At 33.8% G+C, this 21996-nt stretch overlaps 5 protein-coding genes across 10 annotated transcripts; 2 read left to right on the top strand and 3 right to left on the bottom strand.

The window, feature by feature from the left end:
* Positions 1–654: 654 nt before the first annotated feature.
* Positions 655–9227, top strand: LOC101213642 (phosphoinositide phosphatase SAC7). 3 transcript variants are annotated; one of them, XM_011659773.2, is made up of 21 exons: positions 655–1091; positions 1171–1343; positions 1485–1568; positions 2908–3035; positions 3123–3217; positions 3480–3537; positions 3667–3723; positions 3842–3875; positions 4023–4103; positions 5551–5657; positions 6074–6160; positions 6244–6321; positions 6426–6496; positions 6578–6676; positions 6845–6944; positions 7236–7344; positions 7502–7574; positions 8130–8223; positions 8323–8415; positions 8565–8631; positions 8775–9227. In XM_011659773.2, the coding sequence occupies exons 2-21, from the start codon at positions 1196–1198 to the stop codon at positions 8903–8905; spliced, it is 1794 nt and encodes a 597-aa protein (XP_011658075.1). In that variant the 5' UTR covers positions 655–1091; positions 1171–1195; the 3' UTR covers positions 8906–9227. The 3 variants fall into 3 exon arrangements, with proteins under 3 accessions (XP_011658075.1, XP_011658074.1, XP_004134825.1); XM_011659772.2 differs by having other exon boundaries at positions 657–1091; positions 1174–1343; XM_004134777.3 differs by having other exon boundaries at positions 659–1091; positions 1174–1343; positions 3126–3217.
* On the bottom strand, positions 9178–10822 carry LOC101215892 (protein RKD5). 2 transcript variants are annotated; one of them, XM_011659774.2, is made up of 3 exons: positions 9956–10822; positions 9635–9864; positions 9178–9547 (listed from the first exon to the last, which is right to left on the bottom strand). In XM_011659774.2, the coding sequence occupies exons 1-3, from the start codon at positions 10128–10130 to the stop codon at positions 9347–9349; spliced, it is 606 nt and encodes a 201-aa protein (XP_011658076.1). In that variant the 5' UTR covers positions 10131–10822; the 3' UTR covers positions 9178–9346. The 2 variants fall into 2 exon arrangements, with proteins under 2 accessions (XP_011658076.1, XP_004134999.1); XM_004134951.3 differs by having other exon boundaries at positions 9635–9849; positions 9956–10821.
* A 789-nt stretch (positions 10823–11611) lies between these two features.
* On the bottom strand, positions 11612–13772 carry LOC101213884 (heterogeneous nuclear ribonucleoprotein F). Of its 3 annotated transcripts, none has more exons than XM_011659771.2 (3): positions 13673–13767; positions 13521–13566; positions 11612–12514 (listed from the first exon to the last, which is right to left on the bottom strand). In XM_011659771.2, exon 3 carries the CDS (start codon positions 12333–12335, stop codon positions 11829–11831), a length of 507 nt encoding a protein of 168 aa, XP_011658073.1. In that variant the 5' UTR covers positions 12336–12514; positions 13521–13566; positions 13673–13767; the 3' UTR covers positions 11612–11828. The 3 variants fall into 3 exon arrangements, with proteins under 3 accessions (XP_011658073.1, XP_011658072.1, XP_004134826.1); XM_004134778.3 differs by having other exon boundaries at positions 11829–12603; positions 13673–13772; XM_011659770.2 differs by having other exon boundaries at positions 11612–12603; positions 13521–13752.
* Positions 13773–15829: 2057 nt separating this feature from the next.
* On the bottom strand, positions 15830–19639 carry LOC101214127 (SRSF protein kinase 1). The gene is made up of 4 exons (XM_004134779.3): positions 18960–19639; positions 17197–17982; positions 16577–16624; positions 15830–16492 (listed from the first exon to the last, which is right to left on the bottom strand). The coding sequence occupies exons 1-4, from the start codon at positions 19137–19139 to the stop codon at positions 16172–16174; spliced, it is 1335 nt and encodes a 444-aa protein (XP_004134827.1). The 5' UTR covers positions 19140–19639; the 3' UTR covers positions 15830–16171.
* A 1178-nt stretch (positions 19640–20817) lies between these two features.
* On the top strand, positions 20818–21516 carry LOC101216136 (putative F-box protein At1g65770). Its single transcript, XM_004134952.1, has one exon. The coding sequence runs from the start codon at positions 20818–20820 to the stop codon at positions 21514–21516; it is 699 nt and encodes a 232-aa protein (XP_004135000.1).
* The last annotated feature ends 480 nt before the right edge of the window (positions 21517–21996 follow it).

The following is a 21996-nucleotide window of genomic DNA, read 5'->3' as shown; positions in this document are numbered from 1 at the left end:
AAAGTTAGTTGGTCTTTTTTAATCACAATTAAGATATCTTTTAACGGAATCCCCTTTTCAACATCCACAAAATCAAATGGAGAATAAAAATGGGAGTTGAAGGATGATAAGCATGAGGAGGTCCAATCCAATCTATAGATATTTCTACCTACAAGACACATTTTCAATGCTCTGAATGACAATAACCTATTGTTCAAGTAATACAATCACCTAAAAAAAAATAGAAAACTTTATAAAATTATAAATTTGAATACTAGAGCTTCAACCGTTCGAGGAGGATTAGAACACATGTGCCATATGTGAAACTAGAGATTGATGTTAAATTTTAAAATTCTGATAAATGTAGAATATCAATTCAAACTTCTAATATTTTGATCTAAAATTTAAAACAATAAACGAAACGTTATAATAAATAAAATAGAGTTGGAGATGCCAAATTCATTTTATTTACATACTCAATGTTTGTAAATATATCAATAAAAATTGATGATTGAAGTTATAGATCAAAATGTGAAGGTATGATTAGAAATGTTTTATGTTGTGAATTAAGAAAGAGAGATTGGAAAAAATAGATAACATAGTGATTAGTGAAGAACAAAACAAAAGCTTATCAAACTTATGTTTGTTAAGATTGTAGGAAAAAATGAATAAAGAAAAGTAGGAATTTTTGTAAGTTAATTATAGAGCGTTAAGATCGAATACCATCGGAACGTGAAGAGAAGAGAGTGGGGGATCCGTTGATGGTGGTGGGTCGCACGACCGCGAAGAACAATGTGGCTTTCCTTTTAACATTTGTCCGATACTTCGGGAAAGGTCGTTACTCCATCCTTCACCTGAAGCTTAAATTCAGTTAAACAATCGAGACCTTTCCGCTCAAAAATTCCAAAATTTTTACAATACCCATTTTGGAAATAAGAGAATTCAACTAACTTCAGCTGCTCAATTCCTCACATTCATTGCCTCCACTTTTTCTACTCTCTGGATCGGACCTCTCTCCGCGAGAGGATCTTTCTCTTTTCTTCTCTTTCTACCGTTTCATCCTCTTCTACCTGGTACCAGCTCAAAAGGGTTTTCAGAGCATCTTTTAATCGGTATGGTTTGGTTGATTATATTTATGTTTTTTGGTTCTGGATGGATTTTTGGTAACTGGGTTTCTGATTTATTTGTTAGTAGTTAGTTGGGTTGGATCCAAATAATGATGGAGAGGGCTGATTCTGCACAAAAGTTGTATACCCGCATGCGATTATGGGAATTTCCGGATCAGTATGTTATAGAGCCGACAGATGGCTCTTGTGGTTCGTCTCTGTCAGTCAGTCGTGTCGATGGATCCATGAAACTTATAGGTTGGTGATGGGAGTTTTACCCTGTTTTGGCTGGATTCATGTGCTTGTTCATTTTTTAATTTTTGTTGATTTTCGTGTTTTATGATTTTGCTGATTCTGAATGTTATACCAAATCGACAATTCTCCTTTTTGCTGCTCTAGATGAACTTCCTCAGTGCAGCTCTATCAGGGTTCCAAAGATAAGGACAATTTTTGGAGTAATTGGCTTGCTGAAACTAGTTGCAGGTGACAAATTCTCGAGAAGTTCTATTATTCACTTCTTCTTAACGTTGAAATTTGATTGCAATTTTTTCAGTTCATTGATGAATGATCAAAGTTTTATTTACGCAATAATGCATCTTGTCATTGTTTTTCCATACCTTTTGTGATATTGTTTCACCCTGTTGGCTAAGAATTCTTGACGCAAGAAGATATAAGACTACCACATTACGAGGATTAAAATTTTTCATGGAGAACAAAGCTGTAGAGAACGTATATTTGCATGTTAAGTTTGAAAGAGGACCAAAATGAAAGCAAACATAAGATTGGAGGTTTTTTAGTACAACAATTGGTGCTGTGATTGGTACCTCCGTGGAGCTAATCTCGCTTTGGCGAGATTGGAGGGTTTTAATTAAAATAATCTTGGAACCAGAATCAGAATGAAGAAAATTTCTTGCTACAGTGTCATACTGATATTTGGAATGAGATCTAGTATTCCACAAAGAATTTAGTGGGATTGAGGTAGAGCTTGAACCTTTTTCTTTAACCGAATCTTTATTAAGAAAAATGAAAGAAATACAAGGCATACAAAATGCACACATAAATTACCAATTGCGTTTTAGCCTTCTTGAGAATGAGATTGATTTTTAGGATTTCCTTAAGTGTAGTATAGTAACAAAAGTTGCAACTGCACTCATATATTAATGTTTTTCTACTACATCATGCATCTTTTGCTAATGAGTATAGCATAATTTCTTGTTTGAATGCATGAAGGCTACATTCTGATCACAGAATATGACTTGCATTAAACTTCCTAAATTGTATGCATAAACTTCGTAAATTTGATACAACCAAAGGCAAATTTCAAATGCTCCCTTATTTTACTCCACTTTTTAAAAGAATATGATTCTTAAAATAAATATGGGTATCAAGAGGATTAATACTTATTCCTTTTCCTAATTGATGAACATGCTATAAACTGTATGCTGTCCAAAATGTCCCAATTTTTTTAGTCGGGGCCTTAATTTTCATTAGTGTCATGTGTTATAGTGTATGCAGTTCAATCTTATTTTGTAAGGAAAAAAAATGTAAGTTCCAACCCAATTTTACATCAATAGAGAGAAGTAAGCTGGTCCACCAAAAACCAAACCTGAAATCCTCGAAGCAAGTTTATACCAGAACAATTTATATTCATAGCTCAAATTTTCATAATTCAGATTTGTCACTTTAGTCAGCTATCGAGTGGTCTTCTTTGCTGCGTCTATGTCATATTTTGATAAACAGTGTATGGATCAGCTGTATTTTAATTTTTCTACACTAAGCCGCTCATATGATTAGATGTCCCACTATGCCTGCCATCTTTCAGGATCCTATTTAATTGTCATTACCGACCGTGAGAGTGTGGGGTCTTATTTGGGGCACCCCATGTTTAGAATTACATCCTTGAAAGTTTTTCCATGCGATCATTCGGTAAACAGTTCTCCTTTGGAGCAGGTAAGTCTCTATAGCTTGTTTTCTTCTCTAACACATAGTATTGAATTGACAATATCACTCCATTTAAACTAATTAGACAATGTTTAGCAGAAAAAGATGGAGGCAGAGTTCTCTGGACTCTTGAATGTAGCAGAGAAGACTTCTGGTCTTTATTTTTCCTATGATACCAATTTAACACTGAGGTGAAGTGATTTCCTCATTTCCTCATCATCATATCTTTTGCATTAATTTCTAGCAATTGCATCAATGGTTAACGATTGCCAGATTTGTCCTTTTGTTTGTGTGTTTTGATGTACACACATGCACAAACTTCAATTATCTTAACCTTTTTACATCTTTATCCGTTGCTCAAGTCATTACTCTACCCTACTCAAGGGGTATGGGTATGGGCTTTGATCTCTCTCTGTCACTCTTTATCTCTCTTTTTCTTTCTTTTTATTGCAGTGCACAAAGATTGCACGCCTTGGGTGATGAATCAAAGTTACTACCCTTATGGAGACAGGTTAGCCCTCATTTTGATTTGTTTTTTTCCACCTCTAGTTTATATTTTCAGTAAAAAAATTGTGTTGGTTTTATAGTGTCCTAAATTTCAAAGAATTAGGAGTTCGACAAACAATTTTTTTGCCTGCAGGCGGAACCAAGATTTCTTTGGAACAATTACTTGTTGGAAGTGCTCATTGATAGTAAGGTTGGGAAAATAAAAATTTAGTTGTCATCTGTCATTCCTTTGCTTGTAACCCCTTGGGGTCGTAACACCTTGCACCATGAAGTTCTCTCTGCTAACTACTATCTTCTCATATTTGCAGCTTGATCCATATTTACTTCCTGTTATCCAAGGGAGTATCCTTATATAATTCTCAACTCAGTCCTTTTAGCTATGTGTGCATGTCAAGAACTTTTGCAGTTTATTTTATTTAGTCAAAATTTTGCTTGAACCTGTTTGAGCTATCAGTATTTCTCTGGGCAGTCTTCCTTAATAGGTTGCAGGCTTCCAGAATTTCCAGGCTGCCATTGGAAAAGATATTGTTGATGTAACTCTGATTGCTCGGAGATGCACAAGGAGAACAGGTATTCCCTTTTTATTTTATTGAAGGTGTGGTTTTCGTATTTTTTCTAAAATCACTAATTGTATCTCAGAACGTCAAAATCATTATGCTTTTTTAATAATAAATTTAAAAATATGGCTAAAACCAGAGTTTTAACATTTGTTGCTAACCTGGTTTATCCTTTTCTTCTGTTCAGTCAACTTTTTCAGTTCTCCGAAAAGACCAAAACTAACATAGAATTGAATAAGGCGAATGGGTTCTCAGTTTTCAATCTGGTATCTTTGAAGTGTTGTGTTGAGTGTTGGCTGTCTCTTCCTTTAAGAGTTATGAATGGAATATCTGACTTAATATTCCAGGGTTACTATCCATGTTTGACTCAAACTTGCCAGATGCCCTAGTAATATTTTTAAAATATTTTGCACCAACAGTAAGAAAAAATAAAATAAAAAGCAAGCTTTGGAAGTAGGTGTGCCCTTTTATTCTCTTTTGTAACTATAATTCTTTTGCTTTTGACACCAATTGAATAGCCTTTTTGTAATCTACTTTGGTTTCCTTCTGTATTTTCCATATCATCAATGGAAAGTTTAGTTCTTTTATCGCCTCAAAAAAATAAGTTGAGACCAGAAGGATCAAAGAGCAAAATGCTATCCTTAAACATTTTTAAAATATTTTATTCTACGTTGGGATCTGTCAGATAAAACAAACTGGACTCATAAACTTTGCCACTAGATGAGGGTAGGATTAGTTGGGGCTCTCAAAGATTGATCGAACATTATGTTTGTTATACCAGCTACTCTTTTTGTCTGAATGAGATAAGTACGAGTAAGCAAACTGGGTCAAAACTAAAATGATTGCTTTGAAAGAACCAGAGATATTATTTAATGATGTTGAGGAAGAATTGAAACTGGGAATTTGGTGATGGTATTGGGATAGAGTTAGGAATATTATTCAGGCATTGAGGGTATGTTAGTAGTAACTAGCTAAGAATTTGTGGGAAGAGACTTAATATAAACAGAATGAGAAGCAAAGGGTGACGGTAGGCATTGATTTAGTAAGTTTAGGTTTGAATGTATATTAGGAGAGTAGAGGTTCCAACTTTCTCGAATACTTGACATATTTTGAAGTTGTAAGATCTTAAAGAGTCTTCTGATCATGGTTTTCATTGATAAAGGAAGAAAGTGATTCTAGTATGAATTCTTATTAAGTTGTAAAGAAAGAAAGAAAGAAAAAACAACATTATGAGGTGTTATTACTCTCATACTATGAAAGCTTAACTTGTGAGAAGTTGCAAGAAAAAACTGAGTATTTTGTAGTCATTTTTAAGAAGTTGCAAAATGTTGATTCACCAATAGCTGGCAATTCAAAAGAAATTTATAACATCTTTCATTCTTTCTCAATGAAAGTGGTTGTTTTCATTAGAAAAAAAAAAGAGATTTATCTTATAATTGTTGACCTGCATGTTCTGAAAGGAACTCGATTGTGGAGAAGAGGAGCCGATTCTGATGGATATGTCGCTAATTTTGTGGAAAGTGAGCAAATTATTCAATTGAATGGCTTCACAGCATCATTTGTTCAGGTAACACACCATGTAAACCATCAATGTGTATTTTTCATGAGCATATCCTTCTTGCCATTGGTTGGAAATCTAAGTCACACCACAATTTCCTAATATATTTTTACTCGACTAGTTTATGATTTATGAATAATTACTACTTATATATATGGAGCATTTTCAAATATAGCATAATGAACCAAAATATAGTAAAATTTCCGATTCTATCCCTAATAAACATTGATAGGTAGCATGTTAGTGTCTATACAGACTATCAATCTGCTGTCGATCTGTATCAAATGTTCAGTGATAAAAAAAAATTGATCCTAATCGAGGGCATCCTAGGATGCAGCCAGAATCTAAATATTTTATTTGCGAAATTTTCTAGATCTTTATAGCACCCATGACTTTTATCTCACTTTTGACATTGAATTTTGTAGGTTCGGGGATCAATTCCATTACTATGGGAACAAATTGTTGATTTGACATACAAGCCCAAATTTGAATTAGTGAAACTAGAAGAATCTGTGAGTATCTTCTGTTGCTTGGTATTTTTCATCAGATGTGGACTACTATAGTATTGATTGATTGGCTATTGTATTGCTTCCAGCCTCGAGTAGCTGACCGGCATTTTCTCGATTTAAGGAAAAAGTATGGGGCTGTGTTGGCTGTTGATCTTGTCAACGGGGTGAGTCATTAATTATCTATTTTTGTGTTTGTATTGTGTATGCACGTGTCTAGCAATGTAATTGCTATGGTTAATATTTTTATATCACCTTGTTCTGTTATTAGCATGGAGCTGAGGGGCGCTTGAGTGAAAAATTCGCAAATGCCGTGCAACAGATTACTGGTGATGATGTAAGGTACAGTTTTCTACCTTGTTCTATTTATTTTTGCTTTGGAGCCTATCATTTGCCCAAATTGAAAGTTAAAAAATATTTTAGATACCTGCATTTTGACTTCCATCACATCTGCGGGCATGTTCATTTTGAGCGCCTCTCGATCCTTTATGAACAAATCTCAGACTTCCTTGATCAAAATGGGCAAGTTCCTCCACCTCTCACTCTTCTATTTCATGAATTATGAAACGACCTTATATTTCATTTTTATAGTTATGCTTCCTGTTACTTTCATTTGGAAACTTTATTGTGCTGCTAAAGATTACCTTTCCTTCTGACCTCACATGTTTATTTACTATTTGGAATATATAGATACATGTTATTGAATGACAAGGGTGAGAAAATGAAGGAACAACTCGGAGTTGCGAGGACGAATTGCATTGATTGCTTGGACCGCACAAATGTTACCCAGGTAGCTTAGCTGAACAAATTAAGCGTTGTTGAATGATGAAATAAGCTACAAACTTAGTGCTCTCAAAATTTGTCCATTTTCTTTGTCAATAATAGCACCCTCGGTTTTCTAGGATTTGCCTTTTTTAAGCTTTGGCGAGCAGGGAAATTATCAAAGTTATGGATGAACCATTTGTAAAGAAGTCTCATTGCTGTTGTGTATACGTTAAATCAATAATGGATATAATTTTTCTGCCAGATTGTCATTTTGCAATTGTTTTGTTAGTATTTTTATATTTTAATATGGTTGCAGAGTATGATAGCCCGAAAGATGATGGAATCCCAACTCAGGAGGCTTGGAATTTTTGCTGCTGAAGAAACTATTAGCTCACATCCAAACCTAGATGAAAGTTTTAAAATCAGTGAGTCAATTGGATGGCAATTTGTTTAATTTGCTCACTAACGTCATAAGACATTAAGTTTGTTGCATATTCATGTTGATTGCAATTTTTCTTGAAAGTTTTAGCTTATCCTTCCATGCAATAAATTTGTACCTTACTGTTTTTTTCCCCTATTCAGTTTGGGCTAATCATGGAGATGATATAAGTACCCAATATTCTGGCACTCCTGCTTTGAAAGGAGATTTTGTTAGGTACTCCTATGTCCTACCTCAGTATCTTTCAATATTTTTTAGCTAATGCACTTGCATCTAGTCTTATGCGTACAGTTTCATGTTGATTAAAGATTACTTCCGATAGCTTCTATCCAACTGTATTGTCTTTTTAAATGGCTAAGTATTATATCTTTTCAGATTCATTCTTTATCTTTAAGTTTTGAATCTATCCTTTATGAATCAAAAATTTCCAATGCAGTAGTTACCATTAAATACATGTTAACGAGCATTTTATGTAAAAATTTAAAGATAAGATTTCTTGTGAGGTGGTCAAGCCATTCAATTAGTAGCAAATTTTAGTGGGCTCATCTTTTTACAACATTAATCAATTGCATGTTAGATAATCTACTTCGGACTGATAATTCACCGTCTCATTTTTTATATTAAACTGCATTCTCTTCTTCTTGCCGTTCGTTATTGGGAGAGAGGATATTTGATGTTACATTGTTAATGTTGAGCATGTGGTTTTATTTAATGTTTTGTTTTATATATATTTATATATATATTATATCACTCTGTGTGATTTGGTTGAAGGTATGGCCAACGGACGATTCAAGGGATCATGAAGGATGGTTGGAATGCTCTCCTACGCTATTATTTGAATAACTTTGTTGATGGAACAAAACAGGTAGGATCCATCTCCATTTTCATTTTTTTAAAAGAAAAGAGATCATTAAATTTACAATCTTTTCAATTGGACCTCAATTGCACTTTGACTTTGGTGAAGGATGCTATCGATCTCTTGCAAGGACACTATATCGTTTCAGTTAGTCGGGATATGACGCCCACAACTCAAAAGGGAGGCTTAGAAGCTGTGGCGGTGAGTAAAATTTAAAATAGCAGTTAACTTCTGCAGGAAAAGGAGTCAATCAAAGGGCTTATCAAGCAGTAGATCTATTTTTAGTTTATAAAATGTTAAATGAACTTCAGGTCTCTTATATACTAACCTTATTTACATTTCTGGTACAGTCCTTTCCACTGGCTTTTTCACTGGTGTTGACAGGATTCTTTTTTGCAGCCTTGTCATTGAGACAAGGTGAGTCTCTGTCTATCTCTCTCTCTCATTTTTAGCTTGTCAAGTAGTTTGAAGAACAGCCAACAGCAAATTCACTTTCATTTATTTACGGCCAACAGCAAATTCAATTTTATTTATTTACCTCTTTTCTTTCTCTTTTGCAGCTCGCTATGATCTTCGGCACTTGTTCTTTTCTATCCTGTGGGCAAGCCTGAGCATAGCTATTGCAGGTTTTGTAAGGGCAAACGGCCGGATTTTCTGTAATCGGCCTCGTCTACATAAACCTCGATCATGATTCTGGTTCCAGAGATTGGCGAATTCAGCTAACTATTCATTGAAATTCAATTTTTCTTTGGAAGATTTTCAGTCGTTTATAGAGTTTCTTTCTTTGTTCCATCTGAAGTGCCCAGTTACTCATTAGGACCGCTATCACAGAATGTTATTACAGTTCCCTTTTCTGATTACTCCTGTTTTTTAGAATATCAGTTGTTTATGTTATTCATTGTCTGTGTTATATCCTATCTGACTCAGAACAATATACATTTTAGAGAGATACTATTGTAGCAATTATTTAAACACAATATTCATTGAAAAAAACCGAAAGTTCCATATGAAAATTGCTGGTACAGGTCTTACAAGAACTTGTGAGGTATGTCATGATGAGATTATAAAGTAGCATCTTACTTTGCCAGTTATTTAGTTCAATATTATGCATATAATTACTAATGCCTGCAAACTATACTGATGGACTCTGACTTTCTAGAGCTCTAGCTTTATGCTTTCTCCTGAAAACATCTTGCCTAAATCTCTTGGTCTCATTCTCCAGCTCCCTAAATGGTGTCCTCTCTATCCTCTCTCTTTCATTCTGCAACATCATTTGCCTCTTGGTCACTGCCATCAAAGCTTTGTGATCTTCCTCCCTATGCTTTGCTTCTTCCTACAAACACCCTTTTCCATAAACAAACTATGTGCCTTTCTAAGTTGCAATCAAGTTCTAGATACAAAATAGGAAAGAAGGGATAACCTGAAGATCTCGAATTAGACCATCAATAGACTTTATCTTTCTGTGTGGCCAGCGGTGAATGCCAAATTCTCTGCATTTTCTTTTCAGTACTGTTAATCCAACATTTAGATTTCTTGAAGCTTCTGTGATCGGAACACCAAAATTTTTAGCCAGATCGGATAAAGTAATTCTAGCAATGTGCTCACTTGTTGCCCTCCTTTTCTTTTCTACAATACCTATCAATTCCCCACCTGTTTAGTCAACTTTCATATGAACTACTATTTCTAGTTGTTCAAAAAAAACTTCATAACATTCCCTTTATAAAGAGAGTTTTAGCCAAACCTGATGCACAGGACTCCTCCATTTGATTCCCAGATTCTTTAGATACAGAAACTGAACAAGGAAGGAAGTTAAGATCCTGATCAAGTAGAGGCAAGTTTCTTGGTTGATGAGATTTGCCATTCTTTAGCTGACATAACTCTCCATTGGGAAAACAAGATAGATGACCATTCTTCATTTCATGTGAAACTTTATGAATTTCTGTGCTGAGTCAAAAACTTTTATCTGTAATCATCTAACAAATGATGTTTGCAGTAACAACAGGACAAAGTGACAGCAGAGAAGCAGAGAAGCAGAAAAAGAGAGATCATACAACAGATTCAAACCATGCATGTGCCAGAAACTTCCATGAAAAGAGAAAAAACCCTACTTAAGAAATGTTACCAGTGAGAACTTATAAGCCCTTTACTGGGCCCATCTCTTATATTATCCTCCAATTTACATAGAAGCTGCTCTTTACAGAAACCAAGTCTGTTCTTTGATCTCTTTTGTTGCACCACGAAGCCAATTTTAAAGAGAAGAAAACTCCAATTAGAGAATAAAGAAAGAACCAAAAAAGTGGTTTGTTTTGGACAGTAGGGACAGAGATGGAGGGTGTGGACCATGAGAGGGGAGGTTCAAGTTTTTTGTCATTTAGCTTCACAATCACACACAAATTGCCATTTTCTGTTGGTCATCTTTTACATACCTAAAACTCATAATGATTTTTAGGGTTGCCAAAGATTTTACATTTCAAGATTCACTGTTCACTATTGTAACTTGTTTACAGATATTAAATATCATTACAACATGTGTTTATTTCGGTTTTAGTTATTGGGCATTGGCACAACTCAAAAGTTAAACCTTCTTGTGCATGTGATGTTATATTCTTAAATAATAATAATAAATTTTAGTTGAATTGGCAATGACATGTTATTGTGATCACAAACAGGATTGGTAGATTCAAAGCCAGCAGAACATCTTATGATAACTTACAAAAATTATATATCAACACTCTTATATATAACATGAAACGTACTTAAATTGTGTAATTGATTTCAATTTTACCCTCGTTGAAACCAATATCCACACATGTTTCAAAATAAACAAATACATTTCATACTTTTACTTCCTCTGGCTGAGATGTCCAAATCACTAGAAAGTTGTCAGCTGACATTTTCTGAATGGCTAATTTTCATATACCAACTCCAAGGATCCCATGAAAAATCACATCATTCTTATTCACGATAAAAATGTAATTAACAATTCGTTTATTTATTTTGTATTTTATTATTATTATTATTATTAAAAACTATCTCGGAAATTTTTTAAAAGAAAGAATATGTCTTCCATGAGGAAAAAAAAAGGATGAAGTACACTAAATGGTAGGATCTGAAGTGCATTTAATTTTCAAATGAATTCAATCAAAGTCCCCTTGTTGAATGTACGAGAAATGGTAAATGATAAACAACAGTACACAATTCACGACAGCTTTTAATTTTGGCTATTGTTCATTAATGTCAACCACTGCCACACCATTAATGTATGGGCCTTTTGCAGTACTTTGAGTAATTGAATTCCAACAACTGTAGCCTAAATTCCTAATCTCATGCATATTTGAAGTAAACCCTACAAAGAAAGGGTACCTCAATGGAAAACGAAATGCGGTGAAATAGGAAAAAGAAGGAAAAGAAGATCAGTGCTTTAACCATAAGACTAACATTTCAATCTCAAAATGCAGTATCGATTTACTCCACAGTTTCAGCAAAAACTGCAGAGAATATACCACATCGATAGTCATCCTACAAACTGGAAAAAAGTACAAGAACGGCAAAGCCTCGGCACAAAAATATAGCAACAGAGAACCTTTTAGACTCCATGACCAAGTTTACCTACTTTACTGTCTTGACCTTGACTCAGCTCTTCTTGCTTCATTTGGGGTTGAAGGAAACAACTCCACGTATCTCGATCCAATTGTCATCTTGTCCTTGCTCATTGCTCTCTTTGCCTCCTCTGCTGAAGCAAACTCCACATAGGCCTCCCCGGTAGCCTTCCCATCTGGGCGACTTGCAATATGTATCCTATCTTCTGCAAGGTCAAACTCTCCGAAAAATTCAATGATGTTGGATTTTGTCACAGAGAAGGGGAGACCACGAAGTTTCAGTATCTCAGTGTATTCCATCTGGTCCTTGTCACTGAACCTCTTTTGTCGAGGAGGAGGGCTTCCGTGGTAGTCATTATCATAAATACCCTCATAATTTACTTCTGCAGCAACAGCGTTGTAATAATCCTGCCTTTTGCACCTGAAGACTTCTACATACCTACGTCCCATATTCTGTCGATCCCGTTGCAATGCGAACTCAACCTGCACAGAGCCAGCAAAGACAACAAAGGCCTCTCCCATGAACCGTCCATTCTTGTTGACAAGCAGCACATCCACAATGTCCAGTCCAGCAAAGAACTTGAAAATATCAATGTCAGTGCAGTTGAAGGGAAGTCCTCTAAGGCGAACCACAGGGAAGGCATGAGTAGGTGGAAAACTCCCATAGCCGTAAGGTTGAAATCCAGCAGTGCTGCTGCTAACTGCGAAGTAGGGATTCGGTTCCATCATTCTTTGTCTTTTTGAGCCGACTTCGTACCCATCCGAAACCCCCCCGCTTCCCAACATTGCCCTTCAATTACCAACCCAGAAAAAAGAAAAGAAAAATCCCCACTCAAGCAAGTTAATAAAACCAAGCCCAACCTACACCTCTAAAACCTATTGGTGTACACGATTTATGGTCAATGAAGTTACATGCCATTACCACTCCTATAAACAAAACAATTTAACTAGATATAGAATAAGTAAGACTTTCTAAAAGTACCAGCAGAAAAGGCATTTTGAGACTCAGTGAACACCAACCCATCAAGCAGTAGAAAATGATTTCCCAATGTTCATATAAGTTTAAGCCCTTCATGTTAAAGTAAAGACAATTCACGAGAACATTAATTAACCAATTAAATCACTGGCCTCCATAGCTTAAATAACGCTGCAAAAGCCTCTTCTAAATTTGATAGTGGTATTAAAAAAAAAACGAGACAGGTCATAAGACACCGATACAACATTCAAATTCTTGCTTTCTGGTTAAAACTTAGAAAAGAAAAATCAAATCCTAATACGACTCAGATATATGGCATCCTACGAGATTCCTGATAATCGACCCGATCGAAGAAAAACCACCGACTGTATTGAGTTGATTTTAAAGTTCAAATCTAAAGAAGAGAATCAAGTAAATAGAATGCAACACATAGATGGTTTCATAAATCGCGCCTTCATTTTATTTATAAAACAAAAAAAGGACCTCAATTTGAATTACATTAACAAAAACATAAGTTGTTGTTTAAAGAATATGTTCTACTAAAAAACCCCATTTGATAACAATTATAATAAAATTTAAAAAAAAAAAAAACACCAAGACGAATAACAGAGGAACTCATCCCTCAATCCAGCTGCTCTCAATCCCAGCACACAAATTCAAGAACAACCCATGAAAATCCAAATGAAACAAGACAAGAGCGAAGAGAGAAAGGTCAGAAATTCTAGACTTACCCTCTGGGTCCGTACATGATTGTGTTGAATCTCCAAAAGCTACACTCTGATAATGGAAGGAAAAGGAATAAATTGGAGGGACTGTGAAGGATTAAGGAAGTGGATTCAAAGGGAAAGAGAAGAGAAGAAAGCGGGAAAAAGAAAACCCTAACCAAGATTACGAAGGATTGATTCTGAACTTCGATTTTGGCTTCCGATTCCACCGCCCAAATTCAACACAAAAAACACAAACTAGGGTTAAAACTTTCGTAACTTTGATTGCCTTTTTCTCAAATTACTCAAATACCCCTTCCCCCATAAATGGTATTCCCAACAATTCTTTTTTTTTTCTTTTTTTTTTCTTTTTTATCTTTCTTTTTTCTTTTTCTTTTTTTTTCTTTTTTATAATTTTTATTAACCCAATTTGGAGTTTACAGCTCCCAAAAATATCTTCTATATATAATAAAAACGCTAATATACCATTTTTGTCCTTTCACAATTTCAAATTTTTTAATAAAATAATAATAATATTTTCTGCAAAAATAATAATAACAATAATCATCATCATAGTTTGAAACTAAATTTAAAATTTATTAAAATATATAAACTAAAATAAATAATCGAACATATACAAATCAAAATAGTACTATCAACATAGGAATTGATAAAATCAATATTAGTAATTTGCTATCAATATGAAAATTTCAAATATATCACTTTATTTGTATATATATATATATAACATGTGATCATCAAGAAGCATGCATTTGAGGAATAAATGCTACTTTAATTTACTTTTTCTTAATTGCAATATTTTATAAATTAATATATTCCTTTTGTAATTTTATTTCAAATTCTTGGTAAAACTAAAAAGAAATCAAGATAATGTTGTAATGATTAAATTGGTAAGATCAAAATTAACTTAGTTTATATTAAAATTTAAACTTTAGAATTGTTTTACTTTAAAAAGTATTTTTAAAATGCAATTGGTCTACTTTGTGCAATAGTTTGTAATTGAAAATAACAATGCAGGAAAGTTATTGAATAATTTACCACAATTCATATTCACTTTCTAAAAATGAGACGTGAAAGTTATTGAATAATTTACCACAATTCTTATTCACTTTTTAAAAATGAGACGTGAATACAAACTAATTTAGCCAACTTGAGATTATTCATTTGATTAAAATATTTACACTCATCTTTCAGGATGAAATTGGAGAACCCGAGTTCTCACTATATATATAGTGAACTTTAAAAAAAATATAAATCAATCTATTTGTTGCAAAATTTATCAACCAAGTTTCATTAATGAATTGGCTATTTTATCTTTTTGATCATGTTGTATTTGAAATAAAATATTAGTCTTGTGAGATTAATAAAAACATCCTTATCTAAAGAAATTGTTTTTGAAATAAAATATTAGTCTGGCAAGATAAGAAAAAATGAGTCTTTGAACTTTGAACGTGAGAGAATACGTATACTAATTACCTTTAGAGGGAACCCAATCCTTGGGGATATTTTTGAGTCACTAAAGTGAAACTAATGTTCTCCCATGTAGTTTTCAAGAGCATTCTCATACTTTAATAACTTGTCAATTCCAAATCCTTTTGACATCAATAAGCTTCTAAATATTGGTCACAAATGCTGAGTCAACACTTCAAACTAATGTGGCCTTCATTTTTCATTATTTATTACCAGAATTTGTTTATCATCCATTTACTTTTTATGTTCTCTCTCTAGTCAATTTAGACACTTGAGGAATTAGATATTGATCTCCAATGAAAGAAGAAAATATGACCACTCATGAGTCTGTTAAAGGAAAAAGAAAAAATAAATGACTTTTTTGTTTTTGAAATTTGACAAAATTATAATATTTTTGACAATTTCCCATGTTTTTTTTTAAAAAAGAAAACAACAATGATTTGCTGCTGTAAAAGTCGAAAAAAAGGAATGGTAAGGAGAATAAATTAAATTATTAAAAACAGAACTAATAGCAAAGTTATTATCAAACGAACCCTTTCAGAGTTTGAAAACTAAGCCAACCAATGGTTCAACCACAAATATATCATGGATTCAGAAGAACTCGTTTTATCTATTCGTCACTGTATCACCCTCATATCAATCAGATGCATGATCCAAAAATATTTTCAAAATTTCCCCCAACCACCTAACGAATAAAGTATCAACTACATTACATCGATGTTCGTACTTTACATCAAACATTCGTCTAGGACGATCCTGATGTGGAAACGAAGATTTGATATTCGAATAAAACTAAAACAATTCGAATGAAACTAATAAAGCATATTTTTCTGAATGAGTAGGTATGTCTGTGGAGTGAAGACAATCATATTGATAGCATGTAGAATATATATATATATATCAGTGATTTTTTTGGGTGCTACTTTAGAGCACATCCCTGATCCCACCAACAGTTCCTATTGTCCGTAGTAGTCAATATTTCACTCTCTTATGTCAATGTCTTGGAAAAACGATACTAATTTTTACATGCTATATTAGTTAATAAAAAATCAATTCATTTAAAAAACAACAAAAAAATGGACCTGTAATCGGGATGAAAATTACGGTCTGACAGTCAGACAAAGGAAAGAACCTGAAAATAGTGTTGGTCCGCAGTCAAATGAGCGCCACCGCCTATCCATTCTTCTTCACTTTCCCACTCTAATCTGGAGTTTGCTCATACCAACATTCACCTTTTCAACCTCTGTTTTATTCTTCATTTCGGTTTGAGGCAAGTTCCTAGGATTGAGCCAAGGATGCTGAAGGCATTGCTGAGCAGTTGGTCGCTTCTCAGGTGCGAAATCGAGAACGAGACTGAGAAACTCAGCAAAAGATTGAGCATCAGCTTCTGTAAATTTATATTTCTCGACCAGCAGTCGATCGAGAGACCAGAATTTCAGCCTTCGAATCCTTTTCAGGTCCCCATGCCTGTCAAAGTAGTCTTTCGATCGAGCTCCTCCTATTGCAATCTGAGTGCCAAGCCAAACATAAGGGAAATGGAAATTGATAGGTATCAAGAAACTATGAGGAGAAGTTTGATGTGCTGTACTTACTTTTCTAGGCATCTTCCCAAGGAGTTCCATCATCAATGCAAGATGATCCTGAAACCAGTACATTGAAGAATTCAAACACATGACCAAAACATAAACTTGATAATGGAATGAAATATCAAACTTGTACCTTTCACATTTTCGCTACTTGCATACAGTTATCAACTAAACGAAGCTCAAAATGCTGGTAAAGATAAAGCCTATCAAACAAAAGAACTGCTCCCTTAACCTTCCAACCCTCACTTCCTCATCAGCCGTAGTACTATTGACACTTAAACAGGCATTGCCATATGTGCATATTAACACAGAAACATGAATATTTTTTACACAAGTTATGGAATTTGCTTCAATCCTAATAAACATTTTAGTTTCAGGTAGTTGGTTAATATTTTTTACACGTCAAAATTAGAGGACATGCTTGTGACATATATATTGGCCAAATCTTCTCACTGATCTTTTTTTAAAATAAGAATGAAACATAACATGGTACAATAAAAATAGAATGGCATTTTCTTCCCTATCTCTCTCTTCACTTCCTTAATTGACAGGAAGGACAACCAAGTATTTGCAATCAGCTAATGATGATAGGATTCCAAGAATATCATATAAGCAATCATCCTTACCTCATCCTCGCTATAGTCTTGTCCTCCTTTTGGGGTAAACATCATGTCACCCGTGGCGAGTTCAAAAGCAATGCAACCAAATGACCACATGTCAACCGAGTAGGAATATCCAGATTGCAGTATGACTTCAGGAGCTCTGTACTGTCTTGTTTGGATTTCTTCCATAAACTGCCTATCTGCCCAACATGCATTACCAAAATCTACAATCTTGCACCTTAGATCAATACCATCTAGTTTTCTATCTTCAGGCTTTGGGGTTGCTCCTCCCATAGAAACTCTCCTTTCGGAGATCCTAGAGACTGCTCTCCTTGCTCTTCTCTTTAACTTCTTCTCAATAAGATTCATGGTTGTTCCACCATTTGGGTTCCCCTCAGGCCTTTCAAGAATAGGAGCCTGTCCAGACCTCACAGGATCTTTGGTAGGATCAATGGTGGATAATAGAAGAATATTTTCAGGTTTCAGATCAGTGTGAATAATATTAAGTTCTCTATGCAAATAGTCCAGAGCAACCAAAATACATTTGCAGATCTCCCTGACTTTATTCAACTCAAGAACTCTATAACGGTTATACTTGATCAATCGAAGTAAACTATCACCAAGGAATTCAAGAACCATACACAGATGTTGCCCATTTGGCCCTGCATGCTTAAAATGATCGATCAGTTGCACAATGCACTTGGAGCTTGATGGATCACTATCTGAAATTACCGAAAGAACTTCAATTTCATGAAGTGCAGCTTCAGCAAATTGGGGAGCACTTTTCTGGATTTTAAGTGATACATATTTCTAAGAAAAGGAAGGAAAAAAAAATTAGAAAACCGAAAAATATACTGCCACCACCACAATTTAGAAATATAAACCAGAAACAATATTATAAATTATAACCACCAAAGATTAAAACTCACAACAATATAAATCGAACCCAACAAAAGTATTTTTTCCTGATCTAAATAACTATTTCACTTCATTTGACATTCAAGTCTACTGGAAAGTTCTATGTAAACCTTTTGGCTAATTTAGCAAGTTTGCCTCTCCCTACCTTCTCTTTAATACAACATTTCTCTTCCACAAAAAGAAGGATATTCTGAAAAAAACAGATGGTTGAGGTCATCCTGAAGCACTTTTACAAGTAGGTCCTCTTGCAAGTTGATAGAAAAAAATGGGTAGTCAAGTCCCAGTATAACCATCTCCTTTGCTAAGAAATACTAGCCTAGCTCTTCAAACATTAAAAACAAACAGAAACCCTGCTATCCCTCACCACTAAGCTATTTCCTGATCTACATTGTAGAGCTTGAAATAATCAATCGACATTTTCAATAACATTTCATAAATTTGAAAACTCAGTGAGATCAATAACTAAGGTTAAAAAAAAACGGACATCCATAAATGGAAAATGGGGATATTTATCATAATAGAAAGAGTCCAAAGAGAACCCCACATCAAAACCCACTAAACGTTTCATGTGGGCGGAGCGTAAGAGGAGAAAACAAAAACATCCAATTAATGATAAACAGGAAGAAAACAGAAATAAATGCGAGTTATATCATAAGGATCTAACAAACTAAGCAAAGAAACGGATGCCAGAAATGGCCATCCCAGTCCGGATCCAACGAAACCACACAAGTTCATAGATGATCACAAAATCCAGCAAAACACAAAGATTCGAGCAAAACTCTTAATAACAGGATAAAATCAAGACTCGCGAGAATAAGTAAGATCAAAGCAAAACGATCAAACGTGTGATGGGATTGGAAAAACCGTACGGAGGTACGAGTATCATAAGCGAGCCAGACGGTGGAGAATTGACCCCAACCGAGCTTCCTCTGAGCAACATAACGGCCACCGGCGAAATGATCGGCGATCCTGACAGCATGGTACCCTCCTTTCCTGTAAGAATCGATTCCCTCATCATCCTCAGACCCAGATGAAGATGAACAAGACATATTACAATCTGAAATTGCTCAGATCGAAAACGATCCGATCCGATCGGATCAGGGTTTGAAAAGGGTCGATCTGGGTAAGGTAAGAATCTCTCTTCTAGGTGGATTCCTTGAATGGGTTTGGATTGGAAAGACGAAAGAAAGAAGAAGATAGAAGAAAAAGAGGGAAAAGGGGAAGTTTCCTTGTAAAACAATCACAAGTTTGTAAGGTTAATCAAAGATAATTACAAACAGATTATATTATATATACCAAAAACACTGTAAGAAAGTTCTAATTTTTGATGGATGATTGAATGGTGGGGTTTGGGATTGCTCTTCTCTTCCCCACAACTCTCTCCCCACTTTTTACTCTGTGTGATTTTCAGACCTTCCCTCTTCCTGCGGCAGCTGGTGGCGGGTGGTTCTCCTTCCTTTTGCCTATCATCAATCCTTTTTCTTTTTTCTTTTTTCTTTTTTCTCTCTATTTTATTTTTACTTTTAATATTTGTTGTTCATCAATACAACAACTGCCATTATTGTTTTAGATTCATATTCTTTTCTTTAATTGACATGGTAAACATTATTACCTCATTAATATTAGGTGGAGAAGATGCTGATTGACACATATTACACAACTACTTTACTTTATAGTGTGTTATTATACTTTTTCTCAATATAATCTATTTTCATTTAATTAATTATTTTTGCACAAATTCAAATTAGAGTCGTTAATATTTAAAGGGTAGATATTGTGAAATCGCTTTTTCTTTAATAGAGTGTTGAAATTTAACATTTTAATCCATTCCTCAAATTGAATACAACTCAAATGAACTTAAGAATGTGATCTAATAAGAAGGTTATAGGTTTATCACTTTTCATCTCCTCTTATTATTAATTATTATTAAAGCAATTTGATATGTATGCATGAAAAATAAATAAATATTTATGAAGGGAATCGCAAAATATTTTGAAAACGAAAAAATCCATGCCTACAATAAAAAATAGCACACGGCCAACATGAGTTTAGCTCAACTGACACCTATATTGCTATTAAATATTTAAATCAACGAAAGAAATATTCGACTTGGAAAATTTTCATTTTTTATATATTAATTTATTTTTTAAAATTACATATATATATATATACAGAAAAGAATGATGATCAAATTTAATACAATTTTTTGGTTGTTGTAAATCTCGTATTTCAATTTATACATTACACACTAGTTGCAAATAGTTTATAATAAAAAGCTATAGATGAATAAAATAATAGTATAGTAAACATTGACAACTAAATTTAATTAAGAAAATAAAATTTCAATAATGGGAAAGTCAATAAAATAATTTTATTGATATATTATGTAATATTTTCCATAATAGAATTATTGTGTTTTGTTTTCTATATATTAATGAAATCTGAAATCATTTTTGGTATCCATTTGCTTTTGAACAAAGAATTTGGGAGCTCATTGGAAATCGGCTTGAAATCGAGATTGACATCATCCGATTCCGGAGTGTTTGTAGTTCATGGCGACAAGAAGTTTCTCTTCCTCCTCCTATCTTCTACAATTCCTACTGTAAGTTCATTCCGTGTTGTAGGCCAATCTTTCATATCATTCCCATCCGTCGTCGTCGAACCTACTTCAGTAGCAGCAATAAGCATAGTAAGTTGCATTTTACGAAACTGTTTTCAAGTCATTTAATGTACGACAACGAAGCCCGTGGAAAAGATTTGGAACTAAACTTGCTCGATTTTCGAATCAAACAAGTAGCTGAATTTTATACGTTTAAAGACTGGCCTATGTGGCCTATATTCCCGTTACGTAGGATCATAGTTTCCCATAATTTTCCTGTTATTATTACAGGAATTAGGAGAAACGGAAATTTATCGTTTTACAAAGAGGGTGGTAAGGAAGATGTTGATAATAATTATGGATGGCGGCATGCCAAAATAGGTTATAACTTTTTCGAGGATTTAATCGTGCAGAAGAGGAAGATTCATGGAATTAATCGAAAGGGAGAGATTTTCAGGATCAATGAATCGAAGATGAAAGCGATAAAATTACATGTTCCGCTGTGTGGGAAGACGCCTGAGTATTGGCAAGGAGATCTTAAATATCTGGTGGAGTGCTGCGGGAAGATTTATGTGGTGAATCGATGGGTGGATGAGAGTAAAGAAAAATTAGAAGTTTATAAGTTGGACGAAGAAAAGAGAAGATGGGTTTATGTGGATAATTTGGGGAAGTATTCATTTGTTTTGAGGAGAGAATTTTCATTCTGTGTTGATGAAGGAGTTAAAAGGAATTGTATCTACTTTAATAGGGTTCAAGGTTTGCGGGGGATTTACTCTATTGATGCTCTATTTGATCTTAAAGATGGAAGGTGTATCAATTTGTTATAATTTATTTATTTTTATTATTCAATATAATTAGATGCTATTCATATACAATTTAGAGTTTTGTTGAAATTATTAGTTTATTTGATTTGATTTTACAAATTTGATATCTATTATGGACAATTAGAGGGAGCATGTTAACAACATTAAATTAATTAAAAGAAGAAAAGGGAACGTTTTTAATTTAGTTATATGGTGAAAATTTAGATTTCTAATATTTTATTTTCATTCCAATCTCAAATAAAATAAAATTTTAATTATAAAGTCTCATAAAAATTTTAAAAAATAAAATAAAATGAAATATGAATAAAGTTAGCAAATAATTTAATTCCTATATTTGAAATAAAATTAATGGACAAAGATAGAAAAAATTTAAAAGGTGAGATAAAAATTAAAAAAGGAACCTCAATATTATTAAAAAAAACAATAATAACCAAGATTAAGATCAATGATAAATTAAGGTGGTTAATATGATTTAATTTTTAT

Source organism: Cucumis sativus, chromosome 6, assembly GCF_000004075.3.
Source record: "Cucumis sativus cultivar 9930 chromosome 6, Cucumber_9930_V3, whole genome shotgun sequence".
Taxonomy (NCBI): domain Eukaryota; kingdom Viridiplantae; phylum Streptophyta; class Magnoliopsida; order Cucurbitales; family Cucurbitaceae; genus Cucumis; species Cucumis sativus.
Note: the sequence above shows the minus strand (reverse complement) of the source record. Positions and strands in the feature narration are given on the sequence as shown.